Below are 16,143 nucleotides of genomic sequence, written 5' to 3'. Positions count from 1 at the left end.
CACCTTGAAAAGAGCAGGAATGTTCAGGCTGCCTTCACTGGATGGAGAAAGGTTAAAAAATGAATATGAATGAATCAGCCTCGGGTGTGCTAAAAAACAAACAAAAGAAATCTGGGAAGTCTTGGAAATATGTGCAAACTGTCTGGTGAACAGTGAAATAAATGTGTGAAAATCAGTTAAAAAGCAGTAAATAAACAAATTGTGAATGAAAAACAAGCAAATGTATTAAAATGGACCAATTCTAATATGTAAAACTTAAAACAAGGTAAAAAACTAGCTGAAACTAAACAGTTAAAGTGGATTCGTCTCCTAATTTCTGCTGTAATGATTGACTGGCAAAAGGTGCTTTTCAAGTCACAGGATGTAAACTAAAGCTACTTCCTCTGTTTTCAGGTTTGTTGGACAACATGGGGCATTGACTGTCACCTCAGGCAAGTCAATAACAAATTCCATTTACATCAAATTCAAACTAAAAAGGATTCGAGATTGTATACAAAGTGCAAAGTTACAAGCTTGTGATTTTACTGCAGCTCCAGGCCAAAGCCTTGACAAGACACGACTCCCATTCGGTACCTGGTACTTGTTGGTGGAGTTGAAGGGGATTTCTGCCACTTTGGGGTTTCTGGCTCTCATGGCACGAACACTCCCGCAGCACAGCTCGATGCATTTAAACAGAGCTGACTCTGACGCGTCCCCCGCTGTATCCCTCTGGGGAAACACACACACAGGAACACATTAGCGCGATCACTCACACATGCCTGTTATAAAATGAGTGCTGTCGGTCCCGCTGCTCGTGTTTATCCCACTACAGCAGAGGGAAGCTTTTGGATTATGTGTTATTTAACGGATAAGAGAGAGGTTTCTCATTAATGATGCAGGCAGTGTCATCTGCATTTTCTCCGAGTTATGTAACAATTTTGTGTGATGAAAGTGCAAAACCTTGTTTCACTTTTTCTTCTTAGTGGATAGATTATTTGATTTAAGCAGCTCAGACTCGACAAGAAAGGGTGACAGAAATGTACGATGTTTGTGAGTTTGTCAAGTACAGTTCTGATCTGATTTACCCTGTAAATGTTGAGTTTACACGACGTGGGTAATGAATATCAATGAGGAAATGCATTGGGCCATATTAACGAATAACAAGGTAGCTAAGTGTGCTGAAGGAACTGGAACTTCTCCATTTGCGCTGTGTGGCACAGTTTCTGTCTGATTGTGGCTTGCAGAGGTCCTTTGTAGACACTGGATGCTTTATTTTAAATAGAAGAAATAGAAGATGGTTGAAATTGACATCTAAGTAACAAAAACCTGCAGTGCTGATTGCTATCTCTGTGCATCCAAATGTGACAGAATTGCTCACGCAAACAAGGCTAAATATTTGAATATGAGTAGGCTGTTACCACAGATAATCACATAAAGACACAATTGTTAAGAAGTCCTAATTTACAAAGCTGTGAATGGATGCAATTTGGTTCATTTATGTTTTTCTCCTTTTAAGAGGTCTATTGGTTGTGTGGTACTTATTGATGATTTTGGGTCAAATTCTCTTTTGATATTGGGTCAAAAAAAAGGCATGACAGCAATTCTTTATGCCAGTTTCTTATAATCAACGCTGAACTGATGACCCAATGCCAAATATAAAAAGAGGGAGCTAAAAGAAGAAATTTCCCTTTGTTTCTTTTAATTCATTCATGAACAGCAGCCAAACAAGGACACACACTCAGCGAGATTTGTCCTTGTTTGCAGCTTTTCATGAATTAATAAATAGATCAAGGAAATACCTTTTCTCTGTTTTTAATGGGTGCAGATGGGGACTTGCTCTGGTAATGCTACCGGCTCCCTTACTGCAGTGTTTGAATGCTGTCAGGAGACACATCTGTTACTTAATGCATGGAGGAAGCCTGGGCACTTCACGGGCAGATCGGCCCCAGCAGCAGGGTCCGCTCCCATCACGGTGGGAGCTCTAATCCCTGTCACTGAGAGCCACACTGAGAATTTCTTCAGGTCAGTGTAGCACAGGTTGGAGGATAGCGGCTGGTGGAGCATTGGAAGCATATTGACTTACCTTCCCAGCTGTGTGTGTATGTGTTTGTGTCATTGCGGGGGGGTTGTTTCCAGGCGTGCATTGGATTATTCTCTGTGTGTGTCTGTTTATGTGTGTGAAGAAGGTTAAGTGTGTGAGCCAGCTTGTGTCAAGTGTAACTGACAAATTAGTTTATGGGTTGCTGTTTTGTTTTGTCTTTTTTTTCACTGACTGGGGCTTTCTTGTAGTTTAGGACCACAAAGAATACAGGAAAGAATAGAAATGATTCAATCATCTGCTTTACTTTTGTACTCCAGGATGTCCACGGTGTGCTTTAAACGGCAACTCCTCTAAAATACTCACTGTCCACTAAAATTCAGGATAACCTTTGACACTTTGATTTCACCTCATTTCTATCAATTTGATATTCAACAAGTTGCTTGAATTGCTTGTAATACAAAACTCGGGATCAGTTTATGAAATAGGAGTTTCTGGGATGATAAGTTATCGACTTTTCCCCATTCCTTGAAACAATCCCCAAAAATCTGTACTAAATATGGGGAAAGGAATGCCCAATCAGCTGAAAAACTAGTTGACTCTATTCCATGTGGAGGAGGGTATTATGGTCAGAGAAGACTAAAACTAAAGATTTGACCATCAGCGAAATAGCTGCTTATGGTGCAAATACAGCTCTTTTCATCACCTCGTCAACACCATTCTCACAGTAAAGTATGGTGTTGGCAGTATTATGGGATGTTTTTCATCAGCAGCTCCGGGGAAATTAGTCAGGATTGAGGTAATGATGGATGTGGCTAAATTCAGGCAATTTCTTGAGGGAAAGCATTGCCACATGGGGTGAATAGGTTTGCAAAGCACTTGATGGACTAAAATCAAAAGTCCCACTGTGTATCTGTGTTGTTTCAAGCTGTAACAGCATATTCATGCCTGACAAATATAACTCTTTTGAATTGCAACAGGGATCTAAATACTTAGTGCGTCACCACTTATTTTTGAGTGACTGCTCACCTGACACGTCCCTTATGTTGTCAATTTCACCCAACTGGCAAACCATGTTGGCAAAATCATCTCTCATGAATTATGTGCATGCATTAGTTGATCCAAATATATACATATAAAAACAGTCTGCTCATAATGGCCTTGCATTAAATTAAAAGGTCGTGCCCTGCTGCTCTAAAGAGTTGACATCATTTATGAGGCTGGAGGTTGATGCAACGGTTTTCGAAAACTGGCTCTGTGGTGTGAGTAAGTGGTGAATGTTGATACCATCAGGATGGGGAGATGCTCCTGTCCGGCTTTGAAATCAGCTCTGTTGCACAGCCCAGCCACGCGAGACAGAGCAGTCCAAGTAGCAGAGGTCTTGTCAAAACCCGAACCTGAGAGAATAGTGGAGAGAGCTTTGTTGGACTTTTTATTAGAAGCAGGACTTATGCAGCATTTATACCACTGACTTAACTCCCGGTTCGCAGGGCAGCTCTGGATATTGTAGCTAAATAACAGCATCGGGGTCAGTTAAGTTGAGCAATCGCTTTTTCTTTGACAGAAGTGATTTTTCAATTTCCCAGTCTGGAAAATGGCATTCAATTTTAAATAAAAAAAAAGCGGTTTGGAGATTGCTTGTAATGAAATTTCAGCCCTCCCACCCAATCAAATTCAAAATGACCTCCATTCTGGTGTCAGTGCCTGCATTCATTTTTCATATTTGCCTGGACGTCACAGAGCATTCGCTGTCACTGTTACTATGTAAACAGGTTGGCAGTCTGTGGCTGGAGTTGTTGAGGTTAGTGAGGTGTAGAAGGCTCCCAAACCTGCAAAAACTGCATAAATAGAGCTATTCCTGAACAAAGAAGTCACTGTGTTTTCCCTCCACAGTTGCACACATTGGTCAGCATCACTGGCAGTTCACTGTCGGATTGTCTGACTCAATTCTCATTAGTATGCAGAGAACACCTTTTCTATTATTCTATTATTTTGGCTGTTGTTGGAGGGTTCTTTAAAAGTTTGCCTTGATCTTTTTGCCCTGTTTGGTGGAGGATGGCAATCGGATTGTTTTATTGTTTTCGCAGCAGCAGTCGAGCTGAGGAAATCTGGAAAAAGGCATGTTTATAGCTGAGGGTTGTGCCACCTTCTGCATCCCGCCTCTCAATTAATCCGAGCAGCAGAGTGAACAGCCATGTTTTCTGGCGGTGTGAATATTGGACAGATGAATTTCAGCAGGCAGTCCCACTTCCTTCTTAATTCCCACACACTCCATTTTCTTTTTTTTTTTAAACTGTCATTTTCTCCAGCAATCCTCCAGCTCCCTCTGTCCACTTTATTTTTTCCCACTTTCCCTCCATTTAATTTCATCTCTGTCTTACCGGTTTGGTCCTCAGTGGTGTCCGCATCATGGATCTGGTTGTCGAACCACATGTGGGCCACGGTCATGCGGTTCTGGGTCAGCGTGCCCGTCTTGTCGGAGCAGATGGTGGAGGTGGAGCCCAGAGTCTCTACGGCCTCCAGGTTCTTCACCAAGCAGTTCTTTTTGGCCATTCGCTTGGCAGTGAGAGTCAGACACACCTGGGAGGACAGAGGGTGGCGATGGGGGAGGGAGGGAGGGAATAAAAGGAGGAAGGATGAGGAGAGGCGAGGATGGATGATTGTTCTCGGACAAATATGAACGCAGCGGTGTGTTCAAGTGTTTGTGCATGTGAAACCATGCGTGGTCCAGGTGTCTGATGAGTGTGTGTGCGTGGGTTGTTTGGTTGACTGGTGAACAGCAGGTGAACAGGGACATAGAAATACAATGAATAGACATATTCCATATGCTGTAAGAGATAGATCAACGCACATTAATTCGAGCTGGCTGCATCGGCCGCATTCCAACAAAGACATCACAGGTACACACAAATCACGGTGTGTTTAAAGTGAACGGAACTAAAGAAACCAGCCACTGGAAGCTCATTTATTTTCTGCGACCAGTGAAATGTCGACTGATGGCATTTCAAATGCCAGCTGGCACCCAGCTCAGCTCACTCCCTTTGCTGTGGCAGAAAAACTTAGCTTCAGCTCAACAGCGAAAAAGAATCAACATTTCATCATAAATCAGTTTCTTTAGCATTACCAGAGCCACGCCTAACATCCAGAGAGGGTAAATCAGTATTAGGAAAGGCACATGTGTATCGAATAACATTAATGATATCTCAGTTCCATTTAGATACTAGTAAACCGTGATAGTAAACCAGAAGGCACAAAATCAGAGCTCAGGAGCTCAGGAACACTCAAATCTCAAAGCACTAATCCATATTTTCATGTCAGCAGAAGATCGCGTGGAAACGCATGATGCGAAAGCATCTGCTCAAAAAGAAAAGCCCATGATAAATGTCTTACAGATTTTGCCAGTTCCCTCAGTTATACATAGCTTTTAAGCCACTTTCAGGTTAATTATTTTGGTTCTCAAGCCCACAGACTCAGATTTGATGAGCCTAGTATTGAAAAGCCTGAGACAGCAGCAAACAAAGACAGAATCAGACAATAACAGAGTTACACAGGAGGTGAATGTTGGATGTTTGCCTGCATCACCTTTACAAGGTGATAAGCATTGTCATAACCCCGTAACATCGGAGATGCATACTGTAGAAGGTGCTATTTGTGTCTGTGGCCCACTACAATGTCAGATGACAACAGTACATCATTCTGAAGGCTTTACCCATCAACGAACAAACAAGTTATGCGACTTCCGTGATTTTCAGATTCTTAAACTAGTTATTAATCCCTTCTTTTCCATTTCCTTTTTCCTTTCACTCTACACACTTTTTGGTTAGGCAATAAAACAACTTTAAATCCAATTCAGATTCAGATTCAGGCCAAACAGTTACCTGGTAAAGCTTTAGGACATTAAAACTAACTGATCAGGTTCAGGAAAAGAGCACAGATATATAATTTCCACTGATAGAAAGCAGACTTGGGTTTCAATGTGGTTTGGTGGTTAGCACTGTCACCTCACAGCAACATGGTTCCAGGTTCAATTCCCAGCTGGAGCCTTTCCGTGTGGAGTTTGCATGTTCTCCCCATGCATGCATGTCAGGTTAATTGGTGTCTCTAAATTGTCCCTAGGAATGAGGAGTACCCAATGATGGCTGGGATAGGCACCACCCCCCCATAACTCCACAGTTGGATTAAGCAGGTACAGAAAATGGATGGATGGATAGAAAGCAGACTTAAAGTTTTTTCCTCTCGTGTACCTTAAAAGCAGTATGTGACACGGTCTGAGGGAAAACAGGATGTTTTTCCAGCTTGCCAATGATATCTGTATATGAATATGTAAAATCTCTATCCCAGTTTTGAGTAACATTCACCAATCACACCTGAGCAAGATTTGGACCTCTGCAACAGACGCAGAAGATATCGGCCAAATGAGGATTTTGACACTAACAGCTATTTTGTTACAGTTAAATAAATGTATCTGCATTCAAACAATAAATGTTGCTTAACAAAAAAATGAGTTCTTCCTTTATCATATATCCACTGGCCGCACCAAAAGCCCAGAAACACACTGGCAATTGCTACAAGAGGTAATTAGGGTTTCCAGATGGCTGTTCATCCCAAATAGCAATGATAAGCAGCTTTAACTGCTAATCATACTGTTTGCAACCAGAAGCCACGAAGCTGTGAAGCAATGCATGCTTCTCGTTAGAAATATGCAAAGAAAAGGTAAAAATAACCATTTTTGTTTCAGTTTGTTTAGAACAGTCAGTTTATGACTTCATCCCACTCTTCTCCTAATTCTATTCTATTAAAAAATATTACAACATGTCCTTAAAACCTACATGAGAATACAGTTTATTATAAACTGAAGTGCACATCGTGTTCCTCCAGCAGAAACCGTAAAAGGCTGCGCAGGAATAAAAAAAACAATCCAATTTAAAATGTTAAAAAAGAACTTGGTATCTATTTATTGCGTAAAGAAAAGACTGTTCTCCTAAAACAACTTCAGACACTACTTACAGTGACAGTTGCCAGCAGGCCCTCAGGCACGTTGGCAACAATGATGCCAATGAGGAAGATGACACCTTCGAGCCAGGTGTAGCCCAGGATAATGGACAGGATAAAGAAGCTCAAACCCAGGAAAACCGCCACGCCAGTGATGATGTGGATGAAATGTTCAATCTCAATGTTGATGGGCGTCTGGCGGACCTCCAGCTCAGATGCCAGAGTGGCGATGCGACCCATCACAGTTCGGTCACCAGTGGCTATGACGATGCCGTGGGCTGTACCTGGTGGGAGAGAAGAGCCACTGTTTGGTCTGACCAAAACTCAGGTGCAAATTCCAGCTTTAAATGTCAAGAAAAGGTTATCAAATGCTTTTTGGAACTTTTTCTCTTATGCTGTAAAAATGAAAAGAGGAATCTTGACATGATTCATCAGTTCGATCGTTGTACCGTGCACTTCTTTGTCACAGTGGGAAGCCAAGAAGGCCATTAAGTGATTCCTGTTCTTTGTTGTTAATGGCAGCTTTTTAAATGTGAAGTTATTACAGATCGCAAGCTGTTAGCTAGAGCTTTCGGGTGGGTGACAGTTGATCTGATGCACTTTCGCAAAGTGGTATGTAAAGGGAAAAACAAATGTTCACGGAGTGGAAGACGCTGGGGAAGTTGAGTGCTGTATTTTGTACACAGGAAGGACGCCTGATGGGGAGATGACGGCTGGATGTAGAACAGTGATAGATGGAGGTGAATTAGAAGTGCTGGCTAGTGATTGATGTGCTGGGTGGACTGAACAGATGCTGGACTGAGTGAGCAAAGAAAGAATCTGAATCTCTTTAAAGACAAATGACCCAACACCAGACCTCCCTATCAGAAGTTTGTGTGGTGACTAGTTGATACAGCAATCTTCCCAGACGTTAAACCTGCTGAAGCGAACAACATTGATCATCTCGATTTGATGTGGTGTTTTGCAGGGAGTATCTCAGGAAATCAACTATGAAATCCTGGTTGGCTTTAGTGTGGATGACACTCTGACACGTACCACCTTCTTTGACACTTCAAAGCAAGCACACATGGCAGTGGCACACCCTGATTGGCATGCAAGACACCCTACCACAACCCACAAATTCACAACAAAGATCCCAAGGCTTTGACCCATCCCCTCATACTCCCGAGGTGCTCATTCAACCGGACATCTTCCGGATGGAATGGAACGAGTCCAGCCCACGGAGGCCCCACCTTGACAAAAAAAGGTCAATGCCTCAGAGGCAAACACAGAGGACCTCTGTCTGTGCCTCCTTCAGAGTTGTTTTGGCAGTTTTCCTGTACATTGGCAGTTAACCTTCTTTGGCAGTAAGTGATGCAGTCTATCCTAAAAGTATGGCAACATAAAAGCCTTATTCTATAGAGTTGAGCAATCAACAACTGACATGGACCATGTAAGGAGGAGGATAGACAAACATGGGACTCATGTTCGACTGTGGTTTTCACCTCCTTTAGATTGACTTCCTTCAATCTAATATTGCGGGCTACTACCTTGTTAGGCAATAAAAGTACCCTGGTTGGTTAAGATTGGGAAAACATTGCGTTTAGGTGTGAAAATACACATCAACATACTGTCTATCTTATTACGAATAACTTAAGCAACATCTTTCATTTTGCCAAAGTGACCAGATCGGGAAACACATCCAAAAATAAGCTCCTGATTAAGCATCAAGAATAAGAGGAAATTACGTAATATTAGGTAGCTGGTATCTTTGATATAATTTCTAATAAAAACTTAGTATCCAAGACAGTGTAAAGTATTTTTGTCACCTTTTTTCGATACTATTTTTGAAATGTTCACATGACAAACATTGCTAAATTCAGTTAGTAATAACAACACAACTGAAATGCTATCATACATAAATGTGAGCTCTATGTCTGAGAGGAATTTGGTAATATCATAAGATACCAGGTCTGATTGAGATGTGAAAAACTGAATAGAAAACTAGGCATTGAAAGTGCTAGAAATTCTTAGCTGTAACTGTCTAATTTGATCCAACAGAAAAGCTGCATCCTTTTTTGTTATAGCAGTAGAAGGTGGCCTCTAAACTAAATGTGCAATTCCCTGCAGCCTTCAAAAGAATAATAGCGTTTTACAGATGAAACCTGGTGAGAGGAAAGGATCTCCAGGCTGGTTAGAGTCCAATGATAAGATGCTACTTTGATTTTAAGCAAGAATGGACAAAGATTCCTTAAAGTATTTCAAAATTAAATTAAAGTTTTAATGTCTATCACTTCATTGGAGCTCCATCTCATGTGGACACATTCATTATTTGTACTATTCACACCCAGCTAATAAATGGACCTTTTCTTACAAAATAATGGACTATCTATTTCATTATACAACCACCATTAGAATATAAATGTAGATGTTGATGAAGTTGCAGATTATAACACAAAAGTCCAATTGAAATGCTTACTGCATCGCTGTTTGATGACTGGCAGCAACTGACATCTAAATTTCCCAGTGCTACATTCTAAATGAAAACACTCATTACTACTCCTCGTGCACTGAATTCAGCTATATGCCCACTGTGCTGTAGGATGATGGGATGGCAGGCCTGTGCACATTAACTGTGCACTGAAATGACTCCATAGTTTGGTGGTGAGACAAAACATTGCTGATTTCCAGATGGCTAAAAGACAGACTTCTAGAGGCGATAAGAGACCATCTTGACCAGATGTGGCCCACTGACCCTCGACACAGTTGGTGGAATAGAAACAGATGTTGCGGGTCTCCAGAGGATTGTCGTGCGTGAACTCCGGGGAGCGAGTTTGAGGCTCTGATTCTCCCGTCAGAGAGGAGTTGTCAACCTTTCAGGGAGAAGAGGAAAGAGAAAAGAAAACGCTGTTTAGTGAGACAGAATCACACGGGACGGAAGAGGTGATAATGAAGGGATGGAAATGTAGGAACAACAGTGAAATTTCACTTAAATCGTGTGAAAACTGCGTTCTGGTCAAGGTGTTTTTTCCCCATGTTTTTCCCTCAGCTATAAGTTTAGAATTAAAAAAAAAAGATCACCAACAACTTAAACAGCTTAAAAAAACTGAGGTCAAAATGCAACTTACCAGAAAAATGTTCACCATACAGCATTAATGAGTATGAAGAAAAACCTATGACCGATGTTTGAGAGAACTTTAACAAAAAGTCCCCCCACTAACTCATCACTATGAGAAAAATTTAGCTCATTTAATTTCATTAAAATGCTCATCAAAAGCAGATAATAACAACTCTGAAATCCTGTTTGAGTGTGAATATGCGACGGCTCGAAGACAAATCGTGAACCCAAAACTAAGGCATTTTGAGGATGATAGTCTAAAGGTGTTACATGATATGGTAACAAAACATTAAGTCTGACTGTTAATCTCAGTGTTGCTTGTTGGCAGGTTAAAAAAGGAAAACTTTTCTCTGAGATTCAAAGTTTTTGACTAAACCTGGTAAATTAGGCCATTTTGAGTGAAGTCGGTGTTTAACTATAGGTGATGTCAGCAATCTGTCCATTAAATGCAGAGGTAAATCTGTCCCTTACCTCAACAACTGTAAGACTGAAGGCAAAGATATTTAGGATTCAAAATAATATGTCTTGACATCTGTTTGATGGCTTGTCAGGACATGTGAGATATTTACAACATTGGTGCTCCCTTAACTTTTCATTGGGCTATATTTGCAGCCAGTCATTTGACTTATTGCCAAATATCTGCAAAACTAATTATATATCTAACACCTTATAAGTGTTGTTTGCATTTCTGACTCTGAAATGACCAGTTTTGTGCCATCATTTTTTGAAAAACAGATATAAATGAAGGAAAAAAATGAAGAACGAGAAATGAGTTTCGTGATCTAAACTTGTCATACCTTAGAGCAGTGATAGTGGATATTGACCATCACCAGCGCTTTTTACAGTACATGAGCTGCACGTTCTCATCCAAAAACTCCCGTATTGTAAAAGCTTGTGGCGTCAGATGTAAACACAAAGTCAGAGCCGGACACCAAGGGGGACGGTTATTTTTCCATATGCTTTTCACTAACTGTTGTTCAGGTTCAGGCTCTGCAAGCACTTGATTCGGTTACTACAGCTTAGCTGTGTGGTGAGGTTTAGGAAAAGATTGTGATTTTGGCTTCAAGTACACCTGCTCGCAACACGGATGAGTGCTTCTTTTGAGGCTGATGAGTAATTTTGTGCTGTTGACTCTATTAGAAAAGGCTTTCGCCCCTTTTGAAGTACCCTTCTGATTTTCTTTCACCCTAATCATCTGCTCTGACCTCATACTAATCTTAACCGACATGCCCCGTGGTTTGTTACACAGAGGAGCGTATGGGAAGTGTTCATAGGGAAGTGTTTGGAAAAGAGCGAGCACTTTTTAAAAGAAATGCTTGGCAGCTCATTAGATGAACCGTCTACCTTTCACTATCTATCATGGATGAAATTTCAATCAACCAAGATCAGACAGTTAGTATAATCAAACTATTACATAAGTTGAGGAATAAAAACATTTCATCACAAAGTCTCACTTTTAGCTCATCTGTACATGCAAGTGTTGGCATGCTACATCCTGTTTATAAGGAATTAAGTAACCAAAGACGGCAGAAAAAAAGCTATCCCACTGAGTCCTCCAGGCTCCCCGGGGATGGCCTCAGCACCCTTCCTCTACCTTGCATCCACTGGCGGAGATCACCCGAAGGTCGGCCGGAACCCGGTCTCCCCCTTTGATCTCCACTAGATCACCTTGCACCAAGAGTTCTGCATTGATCTGAATCTTCTCCCCCTCCCGAATCACCAGCGCTTGCTGCCATGAGGAAAAGGGCAAAGAAGAAGAGAGGGAGAGGGGGAGTTATGTTGAGACGGAGGATTTAGTCAGATAAGGAGAGAGGAGATATATATGAAAGGAGAAGAGCCAGAGGGAGTAGCGGTATTCAAAAAGCAGAGATAGAGTAAAGGAAAACTAGTGAAAAGACATTTAGGGAAAAGAAGCATCAGAAGGGAGTGAAAAGAGCCTAAATAGATTAAAGAATTAAGCAATTGAATTGCCAGAGGTGGATAACAGAGGGGGAGTTTTTAGGCAAACACACTCCCAATCCGAAGTTGGCCAAACATTTATTTTCCTTTGTGCAAGCTTATTAGGTTTCCACTGATGTGAGTGTGTAAGTCCTGGCTGAGGGATGTCTTATTGATTCAGAAAGCACTGAGACGACACCAAACCCCCAATGCATCAAATCAACTTACCTGTGGCACCATTTTCTTGAAGGAGTCCATGATTCGAGAGCTCTTGGCTTCTTGGAAGTAGGAGAAACAACCAGTGATGATCACCACAGCTGCCAACACCACACCCAGATACAGCTGAAACAGGAGCACAGCAGAGGTATGTTTATGGAGCCAGAAAAACTTCCCACACACAGAGAAATATCAGATTTAAGGACAAAAAACTACTTGAAAAAGCTGTCTTGTAAAAAAAAAATGTCACAGTGGAACTGAATTCTTGTTTACTATATTTGTCATCCTAGACATTCAGTGTTTGTCCAAGTGAGCGTCTGTCTCCCAAACCCATAAAACTGAGACTCTGATCTGTGGGGCTACCAAGAGACGCTTTCTGAACCGGAGCCCGTCTTTGTAGCCCCTCAGACATTCATTCTGGTGGATTTCTGTTTCATTTTTGGCGTCTACTTTCAGTTTTGCAGTGAAAGGGCTGTTATGGGTTTAGCTCTCACTGATGCAAACAAGACAGCCAGTCGCTTTGTATGAAAGCATCTGCCAGCCGGTGTACTGTCTCCTTTGCAATGCAGGAAAATAGAATTCCTAACTCCTGAAAAGTTTGCTTTTTGGAACGTACCGCTTTCATTTGACAGCAAGAACCACATATTTTGCTCTCTTACATTCAAATGACTTTTTTCTAAACGTAGCTGTGCAAAATCTTATGAACCAGGAGATATATCTGTATCCTCAGAAAAACACTTGTGTTTACAACATTTGCTTCCAATTCAGTTTAGTTTCCTGCTCCTGGTTTTGTCCTTGGACTTGTTTATTTTCGGGCAGATTCTTTGCCTTCTTCTTCCAGAGGAAGACGCTTGCTTTTGTTCAGTTTGTGCAGAATTATGGGAGCCACATCGGTCCAAGCAGGCGACACATTAAGGTTCAACTTCGTGTCGACATCATCGTCGACATGAATCCTAAAGCTGTGCAAAAAAAATCTTTTTTTGCAATTTCAGCAGCACTTGAAAGTGCTGAGACATTTTCTCATGCCGCGTGTAATCTTTAAGCTCAGTTGATACACCAAAAAATAATACACATAACTTTTTATCTGACAACAGCTATGTGCGAGGTTCGGTTAGTGTACATTTTGCAATGTGCCAAAGCTGCAGGCGGTCGGAGCTTTGAAGCAGCTCATCAGAGCATCCAGCTGTACATACTCAGTACTGAATGTAGAGATTAAATCACAGGGAGATTAAGTTTATCACCAGAGTGCATGTTTCTACTGTATGTTACTGTACATTGTGCTGACGAGAGCTGAGCCATGTTTGCATAATGAGCTGGAGTCATATTGTGCGGCATGGGTGGTGCTCGCTGCCCTGTGGTTGGTCGGAGAATTTTTCCATATTAACGCTGGGAGTGCTGCCAGTGTCAGCGGCAGCTCTTTACGTCACGCGCATTTCCAAGTTGGGAGGATTCTGTGTCAGTGAGTACAGTTGTGAGAAGCAAAGCCAAGTGTATTCAACACAGATCTTAAATGTATTAGTGAATTAAAGGTTTATACCTTTTCCCTCTTTCTTCTGTATTCTCTTTTACTTCAGTGAACGCTGCTGGTGTGTTGGTTCACGTGACCGTTCGCGTTGCCATTTTGGCCAAAATGCTCAAAAAGGAGATTAAAATCTCAAGAAGCCACCCTTACTACCTCAAGGTCATGAAAAAATAGGGAAAGAACATTTTTAAATTATAGAGTTTTTTGACATTTTGGGTCTCTGGCTTAAGGTTCAGCATGGCCCTCAAAGGAGTGCCATGCTGTGTGTTTTCAAGGATTTGTGTCGTGAGCTTTGCTTTACTATGATAACTATCATTTTCTACCATAGTTATGAATTATATCATCTTCTCAACATGCATAATTTGACTGACTCTGTTGGCTAATTTAACATCTGTTGAGTTTCACCCCCTCCAGTCGCCTGACGTGAGCAGATGTGCTGTCGAAAAAGAACTGTGATTTAAAATCTAATCTTTAAAGACTGCCATATACAGCAAGAAAATCACTGACAAGTTGTTGGGTTTCTGAAGATATTCAATCAAAAGATGTAAGGAGGTGTCAAGCATCCATCGCTGGATAATATCAAAGGATTAATCAAGATGTGTCAATACGGTCACAGCAGTTGCCCTCCTGGGCTGACTCAGTAAAAATGAAAACTTTACAAAACTTCACCAAAGTATACGAAAGATATTGATTCTCGATGGTGTTTAACCCGACCAAAGATACAACGACATTTGAAGAAAAGTTGGATGGCTGTGACAACTGTGAATAGAGGCTGAATGCAATCATTTGCAGATAAGCATAACCCTGCATTTTCCTGGCAAGTTGCATGAATACAACATACCACATGTACAACATCCAAGACTTTTTAGGTACCTTTTTTAGTTATGCTCATATCGCATCTTTTGCCTGTGGCACATGTGAAGAAAAATTCAAATTTGGACAGGGGTGTGGGGGTATGTTTGCCACTGTGTTGCATCATCTCTACTTTAAACCACTTCCAATTTGGGAACTGAGAACAATTATTGTCGCTTCAAAGCCAACTATATTTTTTCCATTCTAGTTTAATACTTCAGTTTTAGGCATATATGCATACTGTACACATATATATATATATTGTACATATGTTGTATATTTGCAGAGTTTTTACTCACTGAAATAAATAAGACCTATTGTATATTTCAAATGGAATCATCAGACCACAGGACAGTTTTCCACGTCGGCTCAGTTCATCTTAATTGAGTTCAGTCCCAGACGAGACGTTCATTCTCCATCTTGTTGTATGCATTGTTTTTTCTGTGCATGGTAGAGTTTTACCTTTATTTATGGATGCAGAAATGAATTCATTGCTGACAACGGTTTTCAGAAGTGTAACTGAACCTGTGCAGTGTGTATCTTATTTGATTTTAAAGCAGTGCTGCTGAAGGCCAGAAGATCACAACTATTCAATGCTGTTCGCCTCTTCTCTTAGTAACAGAGATTTATCTATAATATGGTTGTTTTTTTTTATGTTATGGACTATAGATTGATGTATTCATCAAGGTTTCTTTTATAATGATATGTTGGGGACTTTATGAAACATGTCGCTGACATCTAATTCTAAATGAGGATGCATATTCTTTAACATGTTATTTACATGTTTTACCAGCAGTTTCTCACATTGTCATTGACTGGCTCGTCCTCTGTAGCCGCCTGGATGCTGTAGGCCAGGAAGCAGAGGATGGCTCCGATCCAGAGCAAGATGGAGAAGCCACCAAACAGCTGACGGCAGAACTTGACCCACTCCGGGGTGGTGGGAGGAGGAGTCAGGGCATTTGGACCATCCCTGGCTAGAATCTCCACAGCCCTGGCATTGGTCAGGCCCTGGGGGGAAACAATTTTTAGGAATGAATGTCTTTCAGTGTGCAGTGGGGCTCTTTTTACAACACAACGGCCCCATTTTTACCATGGCTCGAAAAGCTATTTTACTGCTACAGTTGCGGAACATGAAGCCTCCTCTCCTGGCCTATTTAACAGTAACATGTATAATAAACTGGGTGATTCTTCTCGTATAAGTTGCTTGGCTGTAACTTTATTGACCGTTTTTTCATATGTCACGGTCTAATTCACAGGAATCCTATCTTTATAACTCGGAATACAATGATTTCATTATATTTTATAACCACTCACACTGGCTTTCATTCAAGCTTTGGCAAGTGTGGCATTTTTTCAGCCTGTGTTATTACTTTCTCTCCCCATCCTGGATTTTTGTTCATGCTAATCTTAACTGGATAAAAATCCATTTCACTTCACCTGCAGTGCTGCAATGTCAGATTTTACGGCAAGCAGCAAACGTGGTTACAGCACAAACTTTGTGATGTGTTT

At 41.2% G+C, this 16,143-nt stretch overlaps 1 protein-coding gene across 1 annotated transcript in view; it reads right to left on the bottom strand.

The window, feature by feature from the left end:
• The window catches only part of atp1a2a (ATPase Na+/K+ transporting subunit alpha 2a), a 47,352-nt gene that overhangs the window by 28,188 nt on the left and 3,021 nt on the right, over window positions 1–16,143 (bottom strand). Inside the window, exons 4-11 of the mRNA XM_075482796.1 lie at window positions 15,439–15,642; window positions 12,273–12,386; window positions 11,701–11,835; window positions 9,744–9,861; window positions 7,025–7,293; window positions 4,399–4,597; window positions 3,305–3,414; window positions 574–708 (exon numbers count right to left, since the gene is read on the bottom strand). Coding sequence (XP_075338911.1) covers window positions 574–708; window positions 3,305–3,414; window positions 4,399–4,597; window positions 7,025–7,293; window positions 9,744–9,861; window positions 11,701–11,835; window positions 12,273–12,386; window positions 15,439–15,642 — 1,284 coding nt within the window. The remainder of the gene's footprint in view (window positions 1–573; window positions 709–3,304; window positions 3,415–4,398; window positions 4,598–7,024; window positions 7,294–9,743; window positions 9,862–11,700; window positions 11,836–12,272; window positions 12,387–15,438; window positions 15,643–16,143) is intronic.

This window comes from Odontesthes bonariensis, chromosome 14 (genome assembly GCF_027942865.1).
Source record: "Odontesthes bonariensis isolate fOdoBon6 chromosome 14, fOdoBon6.hap1, whole genome shotgun sequence".
Classification (NCBI taxonomy): Eukaryota; Metazoa; Chordata; class Actinopteri; order Atheriniformes; family Atherinopsidae; genus Odontesthes; species Odontesthes bonariensis.
Note: the sequence above shows the minus strand (reverse complement) of the source record. Positions and strands in the feature narration are given on the sequence as shown.